The sequence below is a fragment of the Takifugu flavidus genome, chromosome 4, assembly GCF_003711565.1.
Source record: "Takifugu flavidus isolate HTHZ2018 chromosome 4, ASM371156v2, whole genome shotgun sequence".
Classification (NCBI taxonomy): Eukaryota; Metazoa; Chordata; class Actinopteri; order Tetraodontiformes; family Tetraodontidae; genus Takifugu; species Takifugu flavidus.
The window spans coordinates 1372287-1390449 of NC_079523.1; the positions used below are offsets into that span (position 1 = coordinate 1372287).

At 45.1% G+C, this 18163-nt stretch overlaps 2 protein-coding genes across 2 annotated transcripts; one reads left to right on the forward strand and one right to left on the reverse strand.

Annotated features, from left to right (window-relative positions):
• Nucleotides 1-980: 980 nt before the first annotated feature.
• bin2b (bridging integrator 2b) lies at nucleotides 981-8403 on the reverse strand. Its single transcript, XM_057030807.1, has 12 exons — nucleotides 8023-8403; nucleotides 6793-6873; nucleotides 5958-6012; nucleotides 5530-5624; nucleotides 4408-4503; nucleotides 4162-4269; nucleotides 4000-4085; nucleotides 3466-3541; nucleotides 3288-3370; nucleotides 2514-3207; nucleotides 2205-2300; nucleotides 981-1459 (listed from the first exon to the last, which is right to left on the reverse strand). The coding sequence occupies exons 1-12, from the start codon at nucleotides 8113-8115 to the stop codon at nucleotides 1346-1348; spliced, it is 1677 nt and encodes a 558-aa protein (XP_056886787.1). The 5' UTR covers nucleotides 8116-8403; the 3' UTR covers nucleotides 981-1345.
• Nucleotides 8404-9408: 1005 nt separating this feature from the next.
• txnrd3 (thioredoxin reductase 3) lies at nucleotides 9409-15883 on the forward strand. Its single transcript, XM_057030806.1, has 16 exons — nucleotides 9409-9731; nucleotides 10085-10145; nucleotides 10857-10966; nucleotides 11049-11156; nucleotides 11314-11386; nucleotides 11475-11594; nucleotides 11672-11814; nucleotides 11926-12041; nucleotides 12139-12364; nucleotides 12461-12553; nucleotides 12897-12973; nucleotides 13708-13864; nucleotides 14005-14112; nucleotides 14337-14432; nucleotides 14533-14667; nucleotides 14934-15883. Exons 1-16 carry the CDS (start codon nucleotides 9615-9617, stop codon nucleotides 14994-14996), a joined length of 1803 nt encoding a protein of 600 aa, XP_056886786.1. The 5' UTR covers nucleotides 9409-9614; the 3' UTR covers nucleotides 14997-15883.
• The last annotated feature ends 2280 nt before the right edge of the window (nucleotides 15884-18163 follow it).

Sequence of the window (18163 nt, forward strand, 5' to 3'; positions counted from 1 at the left end):
CAAGACCATAAAATACCATAATAACCACACAGGATCCAGCCACAAAGTGGAATTAGGTTTATATAAGTTTCCTGAGAATTTAGAAATTCAAAGGGGTCTTTCCAAACAACAGTGAACTACCTACAATTATATTATTCTTATAGATCATTTTGGTCCTCTTGTGATTTTACAGTTCCTGCAGCCAAACCACAGCACACCCCCCCCCCCCCCCAGATTCTGGGTGGCAGAATCTGGTGAGGCTTTTTGTTTCAAATGATTGCAAAAATCTTTCTTTAAATGATGCTTGTTTTGACTGAGGCTTTAAAGTGCATGAACATTTATCAAGGAATGTTGTCTCATCACAGCAATTTGCACAGATTGCGTGTCGTCTGGGAAAGCAGAGCCCAAATGGGACGAGTGGCGTGGAACCCCACAGGAATTGTTGCCAGTTTTCAGACTAAATGCGTCAACTCCTCCGCGTGTCACTCCTCTGGAATCATGGGAAATTGGTGATGTCAGATTGTTGACAGTCCCAGCTCTCTAACCTGACTGTAACCACATTTAAACCAAGCCAAACCCAGCAGGCAAATGTCAGCAGGCGGTTGGAGGACCGATAAACACCCATGATGCCGCACTGCTGCTTTAAAGGCAGGAACCTCATCCCATCCTCTAAACTCTCCTCCTGGTGTTGGCTAATAGCAGAAGTTCACCATAAAAAGGAAAATTCAGACCCATTTTTACCGTCCACTCTCTCGTTGGAGACGTGGGTGAAGATTCAGGGTCTACCAGACACTTTTCACAGGTAAAAGCTGAACCATCCCTTTAAAACTCTGGTTCCTCACAGGGGAACTGCTAAAGAACAAGAGTGAGGTTGTCCAACAGCCCTGCTAACAGCTCTTTTACTCATTGTGCTCCAGTGAAACAGTGAACAGAACAACCCTCTCAAACTGGAAGTTCCCTCATAAGTGATTCTACGGAATAATGCACGGCAGAAGCATAAACCAGCACCCTCTTCTTTTATTTACAGCTTTATTAGGAAGTCATACATAAAATCATTTCATCAGTATAAAACGATTTGCAGTTTCACAGTGTCACGTTAGGTCATTGCAGATATAAACAGAACCAAATACTGTAAAAGTCCAAAAATGTTCTAAAATGTTCACTTGTGTTCCACGAATTGCAACATCAGAGCATGTGAGGAACCTGGTGGTTGGCTGCTCTGTTTGAACAGCTTCTGCACCCAAAGCATATGGATCCACTCTCACCGAGTGTCTGTGTGTGTGCGTGTGTGTGTGTGTGTGTGTGTGTGTGAGCGTGTGTGTGTGTCACCAGCTGTTTGATGGAAGGAGAAATGATGACGGTTGCTTCACTCTTCCTGAACAGGCTGGACGAGTGTTTCTGAGAAGAAGCCAGAGTGATTTTCTAGATCCCCGTGCAGGTTCCAGCTCTCCTCTCTGACCCCCTTCAGCAGGCCCCCATGCTGACAGAAACAGGGACGAGATAAGATAACCTTTATTTATCCCCACAGGGGGAAATTTAAAGTATGATCAAACACATAAAACACATTCTTGACTTCTGCTCTAAATCAAATCAGCTCTCCCTCCACAGGAAGGTGAAGGAACTCTGGCGAAGGGGCCCGGTTGACTGACTGCACACCTCAACAGCCAACACATCTGTACAGCTGACGAAGACACATAGTGACTAAACGAAACATCTAAAACCACAAGACTGACAAAAAAAGTGGGGAAAGTCAGGATTTACAGTAATAATATGAGTTTACTGTATGTTGAAGGTGATTCTAAAATAGACGTAATCAACAAGAAATCCCCTCAGTTTGGTTCGGGGTGTTTGAGGATGTTCAGCTGCTGGTTCTCAAGGACAGTTTAAGTATTATAAGTTCAGCAGCAGTGGAGCCAAAGTGGGATTTTCCCACCATTGTTGAGCAATTTTGTTCACATCCAACGTGACTGCTGCGTCTCTGTGGGCTGATGGAGTGAATCCATGCTTCAAAACACTCTTAAAACCTGGTAACCATGTTTCACTCATTGAATCACACAACTGGAGCCGCAGTGGAAATATCCCAGAGTGACGTTGAGCTGCGTAAGAAGTGGAACTCAACGGCTGGATATGAGAAACAGCCCAAAGGAGAAACTTTATCAAGATGACTCCGATGGAAAAAATCCCCCCGCGCTGGCAGAGAAAGTAAGAAACGTGCACACACCAACCTCCTGAGTGTCATTACTGAGCACTAAGATGACGTCTCCCTCGTCAAACTGCAACATCCCATCTTGAGTCGTGGCTTGACTCGCTGACGCCACCGCCTGGTCAGAAACCAGACTCACATTAAATTTAACTTTAACAATCCTCCTAAAAAAAACTCACATTTCCAGTTCTTCTGCTAAAGCTAGTCTACTTTTTTATTTAATTTTTTTGGTTAATGTTTTAGCATGATGATCTGATGATCTGATGACATTGTGATCTTCACCGATCGTCTCAAATATCCTCTAAAATGTTGAACATCAACTTAACTGTACCTTGTAAAGTAACCCTGGGGGGTTAATGGAGCTGGAGTCCTCCCCCGAGTCAGCTGTGTTCTCTTCCTCGCTGCTTTCCTGCTGCTTCGCTGTCATTAGGGGGCGACCCTCTGTGGAGCGGAAAGAGTTGCGAGGGGCAGGAACTGGAGCCGGTTTGGTCTGAGCTTCCTCTGATGGGGGCGCGACCCCCTGCTCCTGCTCCTGCTCCTGCTCCAGGTCCTGTGGAGGATCACCTTCTGCAGAATCCGAGGCCACTTCCTGAACTGCAGCGTCTGACTTCAGAACACCCACGCCAGAGTCGTCCGATTGGTTGGTAGCAAGTTCGGCCTCTTCATCTTCCTCCTCTTCCTCCTGCGGCTCTGCCTCTGCCCCCGCCTCTTCCTCCGCCTCCTCTCGACTCCCTGAACTGCCGTCGCCGTCATCGCACGCCGACTGTCGCTTTGGCGTGTTGTTGCCACTGGAGCTGAGATCAGAGTCGGACGAGTTGACATCTTTGGACAAGTCGTTATTCTCCTCTGGAAGGTCGGCGCCTTCAGAGATGCTTTGAGACAGTTTAGCAGGGGGGGAGGAGGGGTCATCTTTTGTGGTGTCAGCAGAGGAATGGATGGAAACATGGTCGGCAGGGAAAGCTGTGTTGCATGGGATGGGATTGGAGATGACCAGCGACTTCCTCTTCTTCGATTTGCTTGATGTGCTGTAAGAAGGCAGATGCTTGTTTTCAGCATGTAGCAGGCACAAAGTCAGAAATAAACTTTTGACTCCAGCAGGTCTCACCTGTTAAGACCCTTTATGATGAAGGCTTTCCCCGAGTGCTGGGTCTCCAGTTTTTTCATCACATTGTACAGCTCGCGGTTCAGCTTGGACACAAACGGCATCGTGAGCAGGAATCTCACATTTCTGACATCGTTCATCAGATTTCAGAAGACAGCGTTGGAGTATAAACTGGACCTACCACGCTCATTTCTTTATAGAAGACATCCCTCAAGTTGGAGACATTCTGGAACACCGTAACATAGCAACCAATCCGGCTGTAGGGACAAACCCAGCTCTCAGTTAGTCAAAAAATAACATTTCAATAAAGATGACTTATTTTACGAAAACCCATCAAACAGCTGTAAGTCTGTAGCACCAGGTGAAAACTATCCACATACTGGAAAGACAATATTTACATAAAAACCGACTGATTTGAGAAGTAATACCGTCTCCCAACACAAGAGGGCAGCACTCATTTGAATATTAGTCCAACTTTGTCAGTGGAAAAGCTGCAAATTTTGTAAGACCCCATTTTTCTATATTAGTCAATTTCCCTTTATTCACACACACACTGATCTAAATGTTTCATCTTCAACTGTAAAAACTATTTTCTAGAGCATCTGCGTCCACCTTTCTCAAATCAGCTTCAAATTTAATCAAATGTTACACCTTCATCTCGTCATGGCCCAAAAGTTCAGCAGGACATTCTGCTTAATCTGGAACACATTCATACCTCTGATAGAGGACAGGAAGTTCCTCCCGTAGCTCATTATTTATCTCTTCAAAGACATTCTGGGCTTTGGTGAACTCTTCCTCAGCCTGTTGGGTGAATGAGAGGCAGATGTGTTTAAACAGGGGTCATACGAAACTCCTCCCATCAGTTCTCAAACGCTACCTTTGTTATCTTGGCTTCGTCCTTCTTCTTCGCACTTTGTAGCGCTTCCAGGTGGTGTCGTGCTGAATCGTAGTCCACCAACTTGCGTCCGCGTTTCGCCACTCTTTCCTGGAAACATATTCAAGCACAAATTTCCTGGTGTCTTAGGCTTACGCCAGATATCCGCCACGACGCGCTGATGTGATCGGTACATAGATAAATTTGTGCGGAGTTTCGAACAGAGCAAAGATAGAAGCATCAGGTTACCTTGACCTCCGTGAACTGGCCCGTGTAGTTCTCCATGGTGCGCACGATTTGGTCACTCATTTTCTCTTCATAGTCGTTCCACAGCAAATCTTCGCTCTGAAGAAACACAAAACAGAAAAGACACGATGTCACCAAACTACGGGGACGTGTTTGACATTGCAGAGAGGGCAGAGACAGCTCACTGCTCACATGCGCACCCACACCGCCGGGATCTCCTACGATGGGTGCAAAAAAATAACGTTATCTGCCTTTTAATCTGTCGTCTCTCATCGCTCCGTAATCAGACGGCAGCCTGCAGAGCGATCTGCTCAGTCCTTCAATTTAGGACGTCCAGTCAGCAACAAGCAGCCACTAAGGCCAAGTGAAGGTTCCAGGACTTCTGGCTGATGGCTCCTCAGTGGTTAGCAGCTACAGCTTGAAGAGTAAGTGGACATTTGCAGACTATAGCGCAGTATCGCACACGGTTGGGGAAGAGGGGGGTTTCTGACAAGCAGGACTTGTTTGGTTACAGAATGCATCTGTGTCGCCACCCTGCGAGCGAGCGCCACTTCGCTACAGATTGTTTTTTACGTTCCCGAAAGGCCTTTTGGCTCCTGATCACATTTCTCCTGCTTTCTTCTCAGTAACGTCCCCATTGTGCCATAAATCATATGTTCAGTGCAGGAACTTCTTCTCTGAAACAGGTACCTTCGGAGGAACTTTTCCCTCATTGGAATGTGCCTGTAGCTCATTGGGAAAGGTTATTTCAAGCTGTAAAGCCGTCACTTAGTCTCAACAGTGTCAACGGTTTTAAATAACTCTAAATATTACATCAGTGTGATCTCAGCTGGTTTCTAGGTTCTTTTATGGGGCCAGAATTCTTCATGCTGTACATCTGTAACAGCTTGAATGCACCTGACTCACTTTGAAAATTCCCCTCTCTTTCCCTTCAGTCTCAATATCACACCTCAAACCGCTTTTGTTTCATGTTAAATACAACCAAAAAAGGGTTTCAATGCATTAGGACTCTTAGATTTACAGTGAAGCTACTTGCCTTCTACTGGGTCATGCAGGTTATTTTGTAAGAACAGTCAGGCTGTGACAACTATGATCGTCCCCTATGTAGATGCATCCTAAACTCACCTCTGTGATGACAGGAAGGTCCTCCACACCGTTCCAGTCTGACTCATAGACGTCTCGCAGCGTGTGCGACAGCCGCTTGGACGTCTCGTGCACGGCTTCGGAAGGGTGCGGCGAATTTGGAGGGGGACAAAAACGATTTTTTAAAATAAATCCACAACCAGTGACAGTAGCACAGGAGGCATCATGGCGGCTTCGTGTTCAAGGCTGGAGAGAGAAGGTCAGAACAACACCTTCTGACAACAACAAGAAGCCGCAACGCTTGTGGCTCGTGAATCACGTATTCATCGCTGAATCGGCCGTTTTCACTGCAGGGTTTTGTTTTCTCCATTACGACATCCCTACACAGGCAGACCTGCCAAGGATCCCACTTCCTTATTATTCACCAGCGCTTGAGTGTGAGCAGCTGCCTGAACACGGTGTAAACCCACCTTTCACTGCAGCGTGGTATGCTTTGACATCTTTAAACAGCCTGTTCCCGTCCACCTGGGGACAGAAAACAGCCTCAGTTCAGCAACAAGGTCACTGGAGGCCAATCAGAACCCAGTGAAGTTTCCTCTTCTATTCTTAAACTCCAACCACGTGTTTAAGTGTTAATAGGAATCACAGTTGTGGGTGGTGGGACGTCTGTAGTGAAGTGAAAGTAGAAGAGAACGTCTGTTTCCTTCCCATTTCCATTTCAAATGAAAATCTCTGGCTGCGATGAACTCCGAAGGGTTGGATGTGTTTGTTTCAGTGGTGTCGAGATATTAAAAAACACAGAATGGTTCTGAAAAATAACAGGCCAGTACATCCTGTTTCACTTTCTGTCTGAACCTGCTGGTATTTCAAAGCAAGAAGAGACCTGTTCTTTTCTGTTCAAGACCTAAGACAAAAGCTTTAAAGCAACTTTGTGTGGATCATGTAATGAATTACAGAGGATTGTTGTCTTAAGAAGGAGGCACGAGTACAATCATAAGCTACATTTAGAGAGTTCCTGTTTGATTCCATTTTCTGCTAATTTAAACATCAACTAGTTCAGCACATATTAATCTTTTCCTTTTGTTACATTCAGGATCAATATTTTAGGTTAACCAATCCGAGGAATTCCAAAAGAGGATTTCAAAAAGAAACTTAATTGTCTTAATTTTCAACAACTGTTTTTATATTAGGACAGAAATCACCTTCAGTACGTTTCATCAAGGTGGTGCCCACACATTACATTCCTACTGCAGTAATTCATCTCCATGACGATGACTGAACACCCCAACATGAGTTTGGTACTACCTGCTGCTTGTTGAGGTTCTGAAAACAGAGCTCAAACTGCTCATCCTTGGTTTCCATGGTTTTGCCGAGTTTTTGAAGAACCTAAAAGAGAACATACATTTACAGGACAGCAGAGTGAGGGTTAGAATGAAGGAATATTGTGTTGTCGTACTAAACAGGCAGGAAAAGGAGTTTGTTGGCCCTCACTGGGCCAAAGGTCTGTGGCTCAAAGCTTCATTAACGTGCAAATCTGATCTTAAGCTTAAGATGATGAAGATCCTCAGCTGCTCAACTGATTATATATTCATCTGGTTATGGTTTTAAAAAGATGAGAGCTGTAGAGGGAGAATGGAACTACGACAGAACTGAAAACAACTCAAAAGCTGACATAAAGTCGTCTGATTGGCTTTGAAGAAGTGATATCGCCGAGACCTTCTTGTTCCTAGCGTCAATATTACCCACGAACATGCCCAGCTGCTGCTCTGCAGGGTCACCAGAACCAGCATTGTTCAAGCCCAAACCCTAATAAATCAGGCTTGGCCGGTTTCAGAAGGGTGACCTGGAGGCCGAGGAGCTGGTGGAGATGATAACTTGTTGCTCAGCGTGACTGATGTTGTTCAGACACTTGTCTACCCTCAGACACCACCTACGCTTCACTTTGACACATACAAGCAACCATGTCGCCACCCTTCAGTCCACAGCCTGCAGCTGCCTGACAGGCTGGACGCCACAACCAAATGACCTTAAGCTGAAGACCACCCCAGATGACCTATAACTCTGTAACAATTGCCCCTCAAAGTCCTTATCGAGATAAGAACAACATGCCCTTCTGGAGCTGCAAACCTCTGCTACGGCAGAAAAATGAACCTCTGTGGGAAACACTCGCCGAGAGGAAGTGTGCAGTCAGGAAGTGGCAGCTTTTGTGTCAGCACAGCACTGAACGAGCCCATGATGCTCAGATCAGAAGGGCAAGCAAAGAAATGCTGCAGTTTTTGTGCTTTCCAATCACTAAAATCTGCAACAGAAAACTGTTAGAACTGTTACAGAACTGTTGCATTGTGGCAGAGAAACGTGGGGAAATAATGCAACTTGTTTCATGACCAACTGCTCGACTATTGGTCCACATTTTACTGCTTTCATAAAGAGAAATGTGTCTCATTCTAGGGGCTACAGGACGGACCCGAGGACTGACACAACTGTGTGCGGTTCTGGAGCTATACTGAGCCAATGCGAATGCTTCCCCTGACTCACCTTCTCTTGGGCTCGATTCAGAGACTTCTGGACCCGTTTGGCGAGGAAGCCAGCTCCAGCCTGGAGGTTCGGTCCAATCTTGTTTTCTGCCATCGTCACTTTTTTGCTCTCGGTTGCTCCGCACCAAACTCAGTCCTGCGCGCGTCCGCTGCCTCCTCAAACTGCCTTCTTCCCTCTGACGACTTCAGTTCAAGGCGATGGAGGTGGAGCAACGACGCAAGTGTCGAGATACGCTCACACCCGACAGCTGGGGGGTTCGTCACACCGTCGTCCACGACGGGGTGGGGGGCTGTTTAAACTTGTTTTAAACCTGTGCAGGAATGGGGGAGACGTGCAATCCTGCCGTGCGTCACAGGTTTGAAGAAGAATGAAGGGGAATCTAACGACGCTCACCTGGAAAGGATGTGCACGGATTGCGTTTTATGGCGATGCGTTCACTTACCGGATTCAGCCGTGTGACATAAACACGGAACGTAATAAAGAATAAATGAATTCCCAACGAAGTCACGTCAAAGTTTGTTGCTGTCATGCAGCCTCAGAAATGTCATGTTATACTGCCACCTACTGATACGTAAAAGTGGATTATTGCGATTTACTGGGTGGTCTAACGGAAAGCTGGTGTGTTTGGTAATTAAAAAATAATGGTGTTAATATTATTTGACAAATACAGTCAACAGACGACCAACGAACCCATTGATTTGAATATTTATCGTGATTTTCAACAGAAGAATTTGGCAACACTGATACACCTAATGTTGATATAAAATCACTATTCAGAGCAAGTGTTGTCGGTGGGATGTACAGTTTAACACTCTGCAGTTCTTTATGATGCAGTTGGGCTGTGGAAATACCAAGAATCACAAGTAAATAGAATAAAGACAAATCTTTTCAAAATTTATCGCGAACATATTGGGATAACTTCCCACTAGATGGCGCTAAAAACCGACAGTTGCTCAATAATCATTCGCGAAAAGTAGAGAGCGGAAATCAGAGAAAAGGATTGTTTCCATCTTTGCAACTACTTTCCTCTTCTGTTTTGATCGAAGGTTAAAATAATCTCTTAATTTTCGTTGCAATGTTTGTGTTATATTTATGTCATATTGCTCGCAAGACCCACCTAACATAATATCCTCCTGGATATTGCGAGTACATCTCATAAAAACGCACGTTTGGAATAAAAAAAATCGTTTGAAGTATTTAATTAAAAAATTAGTAGATTAAGTTTCTTCTAGTTTTATGGCATATCAAAAGGCACCCATATTACGTCTTCGAGGTGTGTGCGTTTCGATATACGGCGTTAACCGCGCCGGCGGTGCACTTCCGGTCGTCGCCGTCGAACAATGGGCCGTTTGGGTGGACGAGGTGTCTGTAAACGAGCGCACCGACAGAAGTGAGGCAAGAACTAGTTTGGCGGGGTGGGTAGATTAGGTGCCGACACTGGACCCTGACAAGTTGCCTTCTAGTGTTTTCTTCTAGAAAGCTCTTGACACACTCGTTAAAAGAGCGTTGCTGTGGCGTCAGCGGGCTTTTACCCCTTCTAATCACCCATCTTTCGACGCATGCCTCTGTAGGCAGGTGGAGTTATCTTCAAAATGCCTCCCATCGAAAACGAATCCGGGAAAAATGATCTCAAATCTCGAATACAGCAACTTATCGACTCCAACCAAGTGATGGTTTTCAGTAAAAGCTACTGTCCATACTGCGTGAAGGTAAGGTCATTTTGCCGTCGAGCTTTCGGGTTTGCTCAGGGGAAACTTCCATCCGGTCCCGCGAAGATGGGCTCGGTCTAATTGCTGATTTTGTCCTCGCTGCGACCGACACATTCACTCCATTTAATGCTCGCTAGATGGCTTTCATCACTCATCCATCTAAGATGAACATTTAAAAACCCAGAGCTAACCGCAGAGAAGAGAAGCATCTTGCAGAAATGATTGAGTCCACGATCAACTTGCAGCTTTTTAATAACTGATTAAAAGCTGCGCACATTTGTGGGGGGCATTTATGTGTTTCTTTTGCATTCAGATGTGAATTATTCATGGCACCAATGTCTGTGTGTTGTCAGGTCAAAGACTTGTTCAAAGAGCTGCAGGTGGAGTGTAACGTGGTGGAGTTGGATCTGATAGGTAAGATTATTCTATCTTATCACTCATTTTTTTTACAGAATCTCCTCATTCAACCCCTGGTACTTTGGTCACGACTTCAGTCAGGTTTATTCTAATAAAAGTACTCTATTAGGTCTGTAAGGGCTTTATTTTGCCTACATACATTTGCAGGATGTTTCGCTTGGTTGAAATGAATCATCGATGTTTTGTATTCCGATGTACTTTAGTCATGGTGAATCAGGATCCGTGAGTAGTGGGGAGGACAACAGGAAGGGTTAAAAGAAATAAGTTCATTGGTCATGTTTTAAATGACTATAACTAGTCATGTCCTTGATACAATGTAAATATGGAGCGTTGACTATTATGGCTGTAATTTAAAGTAACCTGTTGCAGCACCACAAAACTTGCTGAGTCACCCAGCGTCTCTATCTTGGCCTGTGTGACTTCATAAAAAAACCCAACCTTCCTGCTCAGAGGCCAAATTCTAAACCTAAAAGGTGTCTGTAGTGTTATAAGGAGTTTGTGCTAAATGACTGGTCTGTAGATGCAGAGACGAGGGTTTCCCACAAAGCCTTGTTTAAATATTTCACCCTCTGCTTTTGTGGTGCTTGTCATTTATTTACCGAGCTCTTCCTCTACGTCCAAAACAAACTGGTGCCGAGGGAACCGTTCAAATATTACCAGATGGAACTTAAATAGGCGTTTGTATTCACCCTTGATGCTTTTGTTTAGAGGATGGAACCAACTACCAGGAGATGCTGCTCGAGATGACTGGGCAGAAAACTGTTCCTAATGTCTTCATCAACAAGACCCACGTCGGTGGCTGTGACAAAACCCTGCAGGTGCCGACAATCTCACCCTGTAACGCCCTGACAACACAGTCGATGTACACAACCGCCAACCTACCACTGTTTTTGCGTTTAGGCTCATAAAGACGGCAGCCTGCAGCAGTTGCTAAACGGACAGAATGAATCCTATGACTATGATCTCATTGTGATTGGGGGAGGATCTGGAGGTCTTGCTTGCTCAAAGGTGACAGAAGTTTACCGCAACAAAAGCAGCATTGAATCCTTGTTTCTTTTTCTTTCTTTTTTTTCCAGTTGTGCAATGTCATGGTTCAAACAGTCAGTATGCAACTGAAGATACTGTTGTAATCGTCAACCGCACCTACCTTTTTTTTTCCCAACAGGAAGCGGCTCTATTGGGAAAGAAGGTCATGGTCCTGGACTATGTCGTTCCCACACCCAAAGGAACGTCCTGGGGTACGGTCCCTCCACTTACTGTAACGCTCTTGTATTTATTGGACATTTTTTTCCTGCTGGCTCATGGTCACTTCCTTATGGCGATCAGGTCTTGGTGGAACTTGTGTCAACGTTGGCTGCATTCCAAAGAAGCTGATGCACCAGACGGCTCTGCTGCGCACGGCCATCCAGGATGCCCGCAAGTTCGGCTGGGAGTTCGATGAGACGGGTGAGGGATCCAGTTTTCCCCCTGGGATGTCACAGAAGTAAAAATCCACTTGATTAATCGGTAATCTGTCTGCGTAGTCAAACACAACTGGGAGACCATGAAAGAGGCGATAAATAACTACATTGGCTCGCTGAACTGGGGCTACAGGGTTGCTCTGAGAGATAAGATGGTGGACTATGTTAATGCCTATGCCGAGTTTATTGATCCACACAAAATCAAGGTCAGTCACTGGGAAGATCAGTAAAAACAAAGTTCTGCTTCATTTGGTGCACTTGTAGCAATAGCCGTTAACTATCTATCTAACTATTTATCACTGTTTTCCTGTTGACAGACAACAAACAAGCGAGGGAAGGAGACGTTTTACACGGCAGCAAGGTTTGTCTTGGCCACTGGTGAGAGGCCACGTTACCTGAACATCCCTGGGGACAAGGAGCACTGCATCACCAGGTGAGAACACATTAACACTGATTCTAGAGTGACATTAATCTCCAGAGTACTGAAACGTCACCTTTTACTCGTGTTCTCTACGACCCCCCCTGTCTAGTGATGACCTGTTCTCGTTGCCTTACTGCCCGGGAAAGACCCTGGTGATCGGGGCATCTTACGTGGCTCTGGAGTGCGGGGGGTTCCTCGCTGGCCTGGGTCTCGATGTCACCGTCATGGTTCGGTCCATTCTGCTGAGGGGCTTTGACCAGGACATGGCCAATCGTGCTGGAGAATATATGGAGGAGCATGGAGTAAAGTTCCTCCGCGAATACGTCCCCACAAAGGTGGGTCGGAACTGAAACGCTGTGAAGCATGCTGGGTATCTGCAGTGGGTGCTTGTGTTCTTTTGAAAGGCTTGAACCTTTCTGTTGGTCTGACAGATCGAAGAACTGGAAGCAGGAACTCCTGGCAGGCTGAAGGTGACGGCCAAGTCCACAGGTTCTGAGGAAGTCATCGAGGGGGAGTACAACACTGTAAGTACTAATCAGCCCGGCCACATCTGCTCGCCCTAACCCTAACCCTATCTGCCACTTTCATGCTACTTTAGCATCAGAACAGCTGTTTTTAAGTGTTCAAGCTAAAAACCAAAAGAGGTTAATTCTAATAGCAATAATTATGGGGAAATGGTATTTTATGGTTTTGGTTTTTTCTCTTTCACAACAAATGATCACATGACCTGACCATTAAGAAAGTCTACATGATCTAGTTGGTCACTTACCAGTTTGAGCCCTTGTATTTTGGTCTAAGTGAATCATATTTATGACACTTATTTACTTTTGATTTTAATTAAACATAATATATCTCTTTTTCCTTCAGGTATTAATTGCTGTGGGGCGAGATGCCTGCACAGACAAGATTGGCTTGGACAAAGTGGGGGTCAAAGTCAACCCCAAGTAAGCTTAGAATCTCTTTAGATCTCCATGTTTTGTCCTCAGAATTGCGTGCACTGTCCCTTTAAGACTTGTGGAAGAGTCAGGGTGATTCAGCAGTTATTGCTGTGGCACGGATCTCTGCAGGGGTGCTGCGAAATTGTTGTGGGACTTGCTGACATGCGGAGGATGCTATCAACAGGACCCCCCCCTACAATGCATTAGCTGCATTTTAATGGTGTCGGGTGTCTAAATGGAAAAACAAAAAACCCGTTGGCCTCTGTGTTTTACAGTTGACTGTATAATTGTATAATCTTTCTGGAACTATTCCCCTCCTCGATGAAGGCCTGAGGCATCCTGTTGGACCTGCAGGGATTAAGACAGCATGAAGGCAGCTTAGAAGAGTGCTGAGTGAATCATATGATCCAGTCTTGTGACCCAAGTTGTATTTAAATTAAGCTTAACAACAGTCAGAGGGCTACTCGGTTAACTACGATTAGTTTTTTCTGCTCCTCACATTGTGGAAGAATGGGAATTGTGACAACCTGCTTTTCCCTCTATCTCATGACCTTTGACCCTCTTTATTGTAATTCTTTATGCAACACTGTGCTGTAAACACGAGCGTACTGGTCTTTGAAGAAGCAGTTATCTTCATTTATGTTTTAGAATGGATGCTACGGGGCAAAAAAGTAGTTTTCCCCACAAAAAGCCACAAAATCTAAATGTTTAGAGTGTCACTGACCTCTGTGGATCTGCAGAAATGGAAAAATCCCAGTGAATGATGAGGAGCAAACCAATGTGCCCCACATCTACGCCATTGGAGACATTCTGCAAGACAAGTGGGAGCTGACGCCTGTGGCCATCCAGGCTGGGAAGCTGTTGGCACGACGTCTGTATGGCGGCTCCAAAGCCAAGGTAGATGGAGCAGAACCGAGCCGCAGCATGAATGTATAGTGAACCGAATCCTGCTCTGAATTGGATATAAGGAATGCATGTATGGCAGGACGTTTACAATAAAGCAGCGATGGACTCTGGAGATGCTTGTTTGTTCGCAGTGTGACTACGTCAACGTTCCGACCACTGTCTTCACCCCTATGGAGTATGGTGCTTGTGGACTGTCTGAGGAGAGAGCCGTGGGGCTTTATGGTCAGGAAAACATCGAGGTAACGTGCACGCATGAGCAGCTGCTGCGATGGCGGGGAAGAATTCACTGCAACATTGACTAATCCATCACTGTTGTCAAACACATGTCAAACGATCCGAGTTGGGCAGGCGCTTGCAAATATTTAGAGCCACCTTTTGAATTTTAAAACGAACCCAAATAAGATGAAGGCAAATTCTGCTGGTTAAAAAGGTTTGTTGTCTTTTAATATTATCGTTTATTTAGGTGTTCCACACACTGTTCTGGCCTCTGGAGTTCACCGTGCCGAGCAGAGACAACAACAAATGCTACGCCAAGATCATCTGCAATAAACTAGACAACGTAAGATCGTTTCACAGTTCTCGCCGGTTCTGATCTGATAGAGCCGGGTTTTTTGAAGCCTCGTGTCTGATCAATGATGTTTTCTGCTGTGGCGCCGCAGGACCGAGTTATTGGGTTCCACTACCTGGGTCCAAATGCCGGCGAGGTGACTCAAGGCTTCAGCACAGCTATGAAGTGCGGGGCGACCAAGGAGCAGCTGGATGGTACCATCGGCATCCATCCCACCTGCGCTGAAGTGAGGCCACTTAAACTCTCGTTTCCTTTAACTTTCAGACTGAAAATGTGATTTTTCACTCGTGATTCCTAAAGATGTTTAAATAGATATAAACTTTCGGTGCTCTTAAATGAACAAACACTCAAATAGAGGAGGGTGTCTGTACAGAAAACATGATTATGAGCTCAACAGCAAAGTTTTATTGACTCACCTATTTACCACAATGATGAAAAATGTAAAAATAACTTGGTCTGTCAATATTGTTAAATATGTTTTTCGCCCTGCAGATTTTCACCACTATGGAAGTGACCAAGAGCTCTGGTGGCAACATCAACCAGTCTGGCTGCTGAGGTTAAACCCTGCTTGTTTAGCTGGCTGCCCTCATATTTATCTCAGTTCATTTGTTCCGCTCGGGCGGCTCCACATTCTGTGTGGCCGATTCTCAAGTGCTGAGTGTCTTTAAGCCTGAGCCGGAGCTAAAAGGTGACTGAAGGAAGCCAGAGCGGAGGGGGAGTCTCTAGCTCTGGCTGAGGTGTTCTGATATGAGGGCAGCCTGCTGAACAGCGGGGTTACTCTGCTGATGTATGTTACCAGGCCGTACACCCTGTCCTTCTCAGAGGAGCTCCAACAAGCACGGCTGTTTGACGCACGTGGGAGTTGGGCTGTTTGTGAGGTCTTTGCTCGTAACCCAAACTAGTGAGGTGGGCAAGGATTGATGACTCTGCAGAAGAACTTCTTGTTGGCCTAAATTTTTCGTCCAAGCCCCAAACTTTAAACTTTGCTCTCTCTCTTTACCTCCAAATGGAATGTAGACAGAATTTAGGGTTTCTTAATTACGTTCTGAAAATCAAGATGTCAAATTTAACTTATGAGTTATCAGTGTCGTGGTTAATATTTGCCTTTGTGAAGCTGAAACATCGGGGCGGTTTTGCCTTTGAAAGGACTTCTTATCGTCACCAAAGCTTTTAAAGTACCAAGACAGAGTTGTAAAATTTGCCCCAACGTGTGGCAGCACTAAGATATTCATAGATAAAACAACCTGAAATATAATTAATGTCGTCTCCAGCAGAAGTTTGTACTCTACTGTTTGTATCTTGCTGTTTGCTTTCTGCATTCTATATCTGTATGGTATCCTCAGTATTGCAGAGGACCGTCTTCTGCCTGCTGCTGCTGTACAAATGACATCCTTCACGGCATCCAAACACTGTAGATTTGTCTCAATAAAAGTTGAATTCATCTGCTGCGTCAGGCTCTATAATTGGCAGGGAATTGCAATTCAACAGGAATATATTATAGCAAAACTGGTCGTGAAACCCAGTTCTGGTGGCTGTGATCCAACCAGATTCGCCTGGGCCTGGGAGGGCAGGGTGCTGCCTTTGAGGGGTTTAGGCACCCCTGATATCCATGTGTAAGGAACCATATTTTTAAGTCAAGAGAGGACAGGAATGATCAGTTACATGTGCATAAAGCTCTACTGGCATCTCCGAACACCCAACAAAATTAGATTCTAGTTGACAAGTCTGACAAAGCTACATTTTGTCTGCTACACAACCTAAAAAGTCCTGTAATTACTTGTCTGGTTGAGCGCTGCCTCCTGTCTGAAGGGCGCTACATGAATAAACCTGCCTCGTGCACTCCCACACTGTCCGGAGGAAAGTGAAAGGGTGTGTTCGGGTTTCAGCACAGGTGCAATCGTGACCTGTCCTCGTGTTTTACATGCTGTTCAGACGCAGGTCCAGTGGATCAAAGGTGGTCGGTTCAGAGGGCTGTGGAGACATAATGGCCTCCTTTCTGTGAGGCTATTCAGCCTCCACAAGCGGCGGTCTTGATCAATGGAGTAAATCCTTTGTTGGTTTCTCTCACCTGCACCACTGTCATGACAACTGAGGCTTTGATGGGATTATTTGATTCCCTAATGAAGACATGCTATTATTAATTCGACTTAAAAGATTCACAGTTGTATGTTTATGGCGCCCATTTAAAAGTACAACGTGTCCCTCCGACAGCTGTAAACTCGATCTTAAAAAGCACGCTTTAAAACTTGCAACACGATACTTCTAAATCTGCAGCAGGCCTTTGCTCTGCTGTATATTTGCAATCTTTTTTCTATACTTCTTTGATCTTTATATCCATAAAAGCAGGAATGGGTTGGAAGCAGCTGGGTGTAGTAGCAAACCACCACATGGACTTATTCTATGGAATGTAAGGTCAAAGGTCACAGCTGGCTCTTTCCTACTTACAGGTTTTTACAGTGTACCTTATCAGTCAGGACCCATTGTTGGTCATGGCTCTTCATATGTGTTTGCAGAGAAAGACTGTGAGCTACAGGCAGGCCCCTTTAAATGCTTTATTATCACAAATGTGGTAGAAACAGATTAACCTGATAGTGAGTCATGGCTCCGCTCTCACAGACTTTCCTGGAAATTGCTCAGTGTTAATTTCCTGTAAAGATCATGAACGATATCGACAGGATTTCCTATCTTACACAACATGCAGTCAATTAGAAATGGCAATCAAACTGTCCTTTTTGGGCGGCTCGGCTGCTTTAAAATATTCCAAAGAAAAGGTATCAAACCTCTCCAAATATCTAAATTCAATAATAAAACCCTGAAGGCAACAGAAACTGCTATCCTGTGAATTTGAAAAATGTGCATGCTGAGGGTGGATGGGGCGCATTAGTTCCACTAGTATGGCTTGAATGTCGACTAATTCAAAGCAGATATTGAAAGTATGACCTCCGCAGTTTATGATGTACTCCAACAGTGGATCATGTGGTTGTTTTTGGTCTCTAGAGGGCAGCACTTTATCATGAATATCTGCAGGGTGACGGGTTTATGTATTTAATAAGGCCTTTAATGTGCTTTCTGCAGTGCAGAACCATCTTTGCAAAGCATTGTTGGGACACGTGTCAGGAAAAGAGGAACAAAATGTTCCCGTGCAGGGAGCGTTCAGAGAAACAATATCTCCCCTCTCAGGTAAAATTTGAACTTATTTTAATTGTGTCTGAACAGCGTCTGAAATAGTCAAATTTGGACCAGATGAACTCCTTTAAACAGGTTAGATTGACCTCTGTGACCAGTTGATCCACTAAATCCTCCTCACACTAAAATGCCTGAGGAGCATTATTACCTGAAACATATTGATTGATGCAAACACGAAGATATCAAACACAAAAGTTCGCTCAAATGTGTAATGGACAGTGTCTGGTGGTCAAAGTACTCCGTCATGTGACTTTCCTTTACACCTCTTTTCTGATAGGGCAGTGCGATGCGATGCTGACCCCTGACCGGCTCCGGCAGTAAACAGTGGCGAGCTTCACACTCACTCCTCATAAGTTCCAGGGTTTGATCAGTCGTGTGGCGTCTAACCTCTCCTGACTCTTCACGCATATTTGCTCCATGATTCCTGGCAAGATGGACAGGAGGAATGTAGAAAATGTCAAAGGTCAAAAGAAGCCATGCAGGAAGTTTTTCCTTTGTCACATAAGCTTGGGCTTCGACCCTGTGATGGATGGAGG

Bases quoted from the DNA above. Each gene is read 5' to 3' on its own strand.
- bin2b (XM_057030807.1), bottom strand. From the start codon at position 8,115: ATGGCAGAAAACAAGATTGGACCGAACCTCCAGGCTGGAGCTGGCTTC. The intron at 4,086-4,161 runs GTAGCGTTTGAG...TTCACCCAACAG, and splicing joins ACGAAGCCAAGATAACAAAG to GCTGAGGAAGAGTTCACCAA. The intron at 2,301-2,513 runs GTACAGTTAAGT...GTTTCTGACCAG, and splicing joins CCCCAGGGTTACTTTACAAG to GCGGTGGCGTCAGCGAGTCA.
- txnrd3 (XM_057030806.1), top strand. From the start codon at position 9,615: ATGCCTCCCATCGAAAACGAATCCGGGAAAAATGATCTCAAATCTCGA. The intron at 11,157-11,313 runs GTGACAGAAGTT...TTTTCCCAACAG, and splicing joins GAGGTCTTGCTTGCTCAAAG to GAAGCGGCTCTATTGGGAAA. The intron at 11,595-11,671 runs GTGAGGGATCCA...CTGTCTGCGTAG, and splicing joins CTGGGAGTTCGATGAGACGG to TCAAACACAACTGGGAGACC.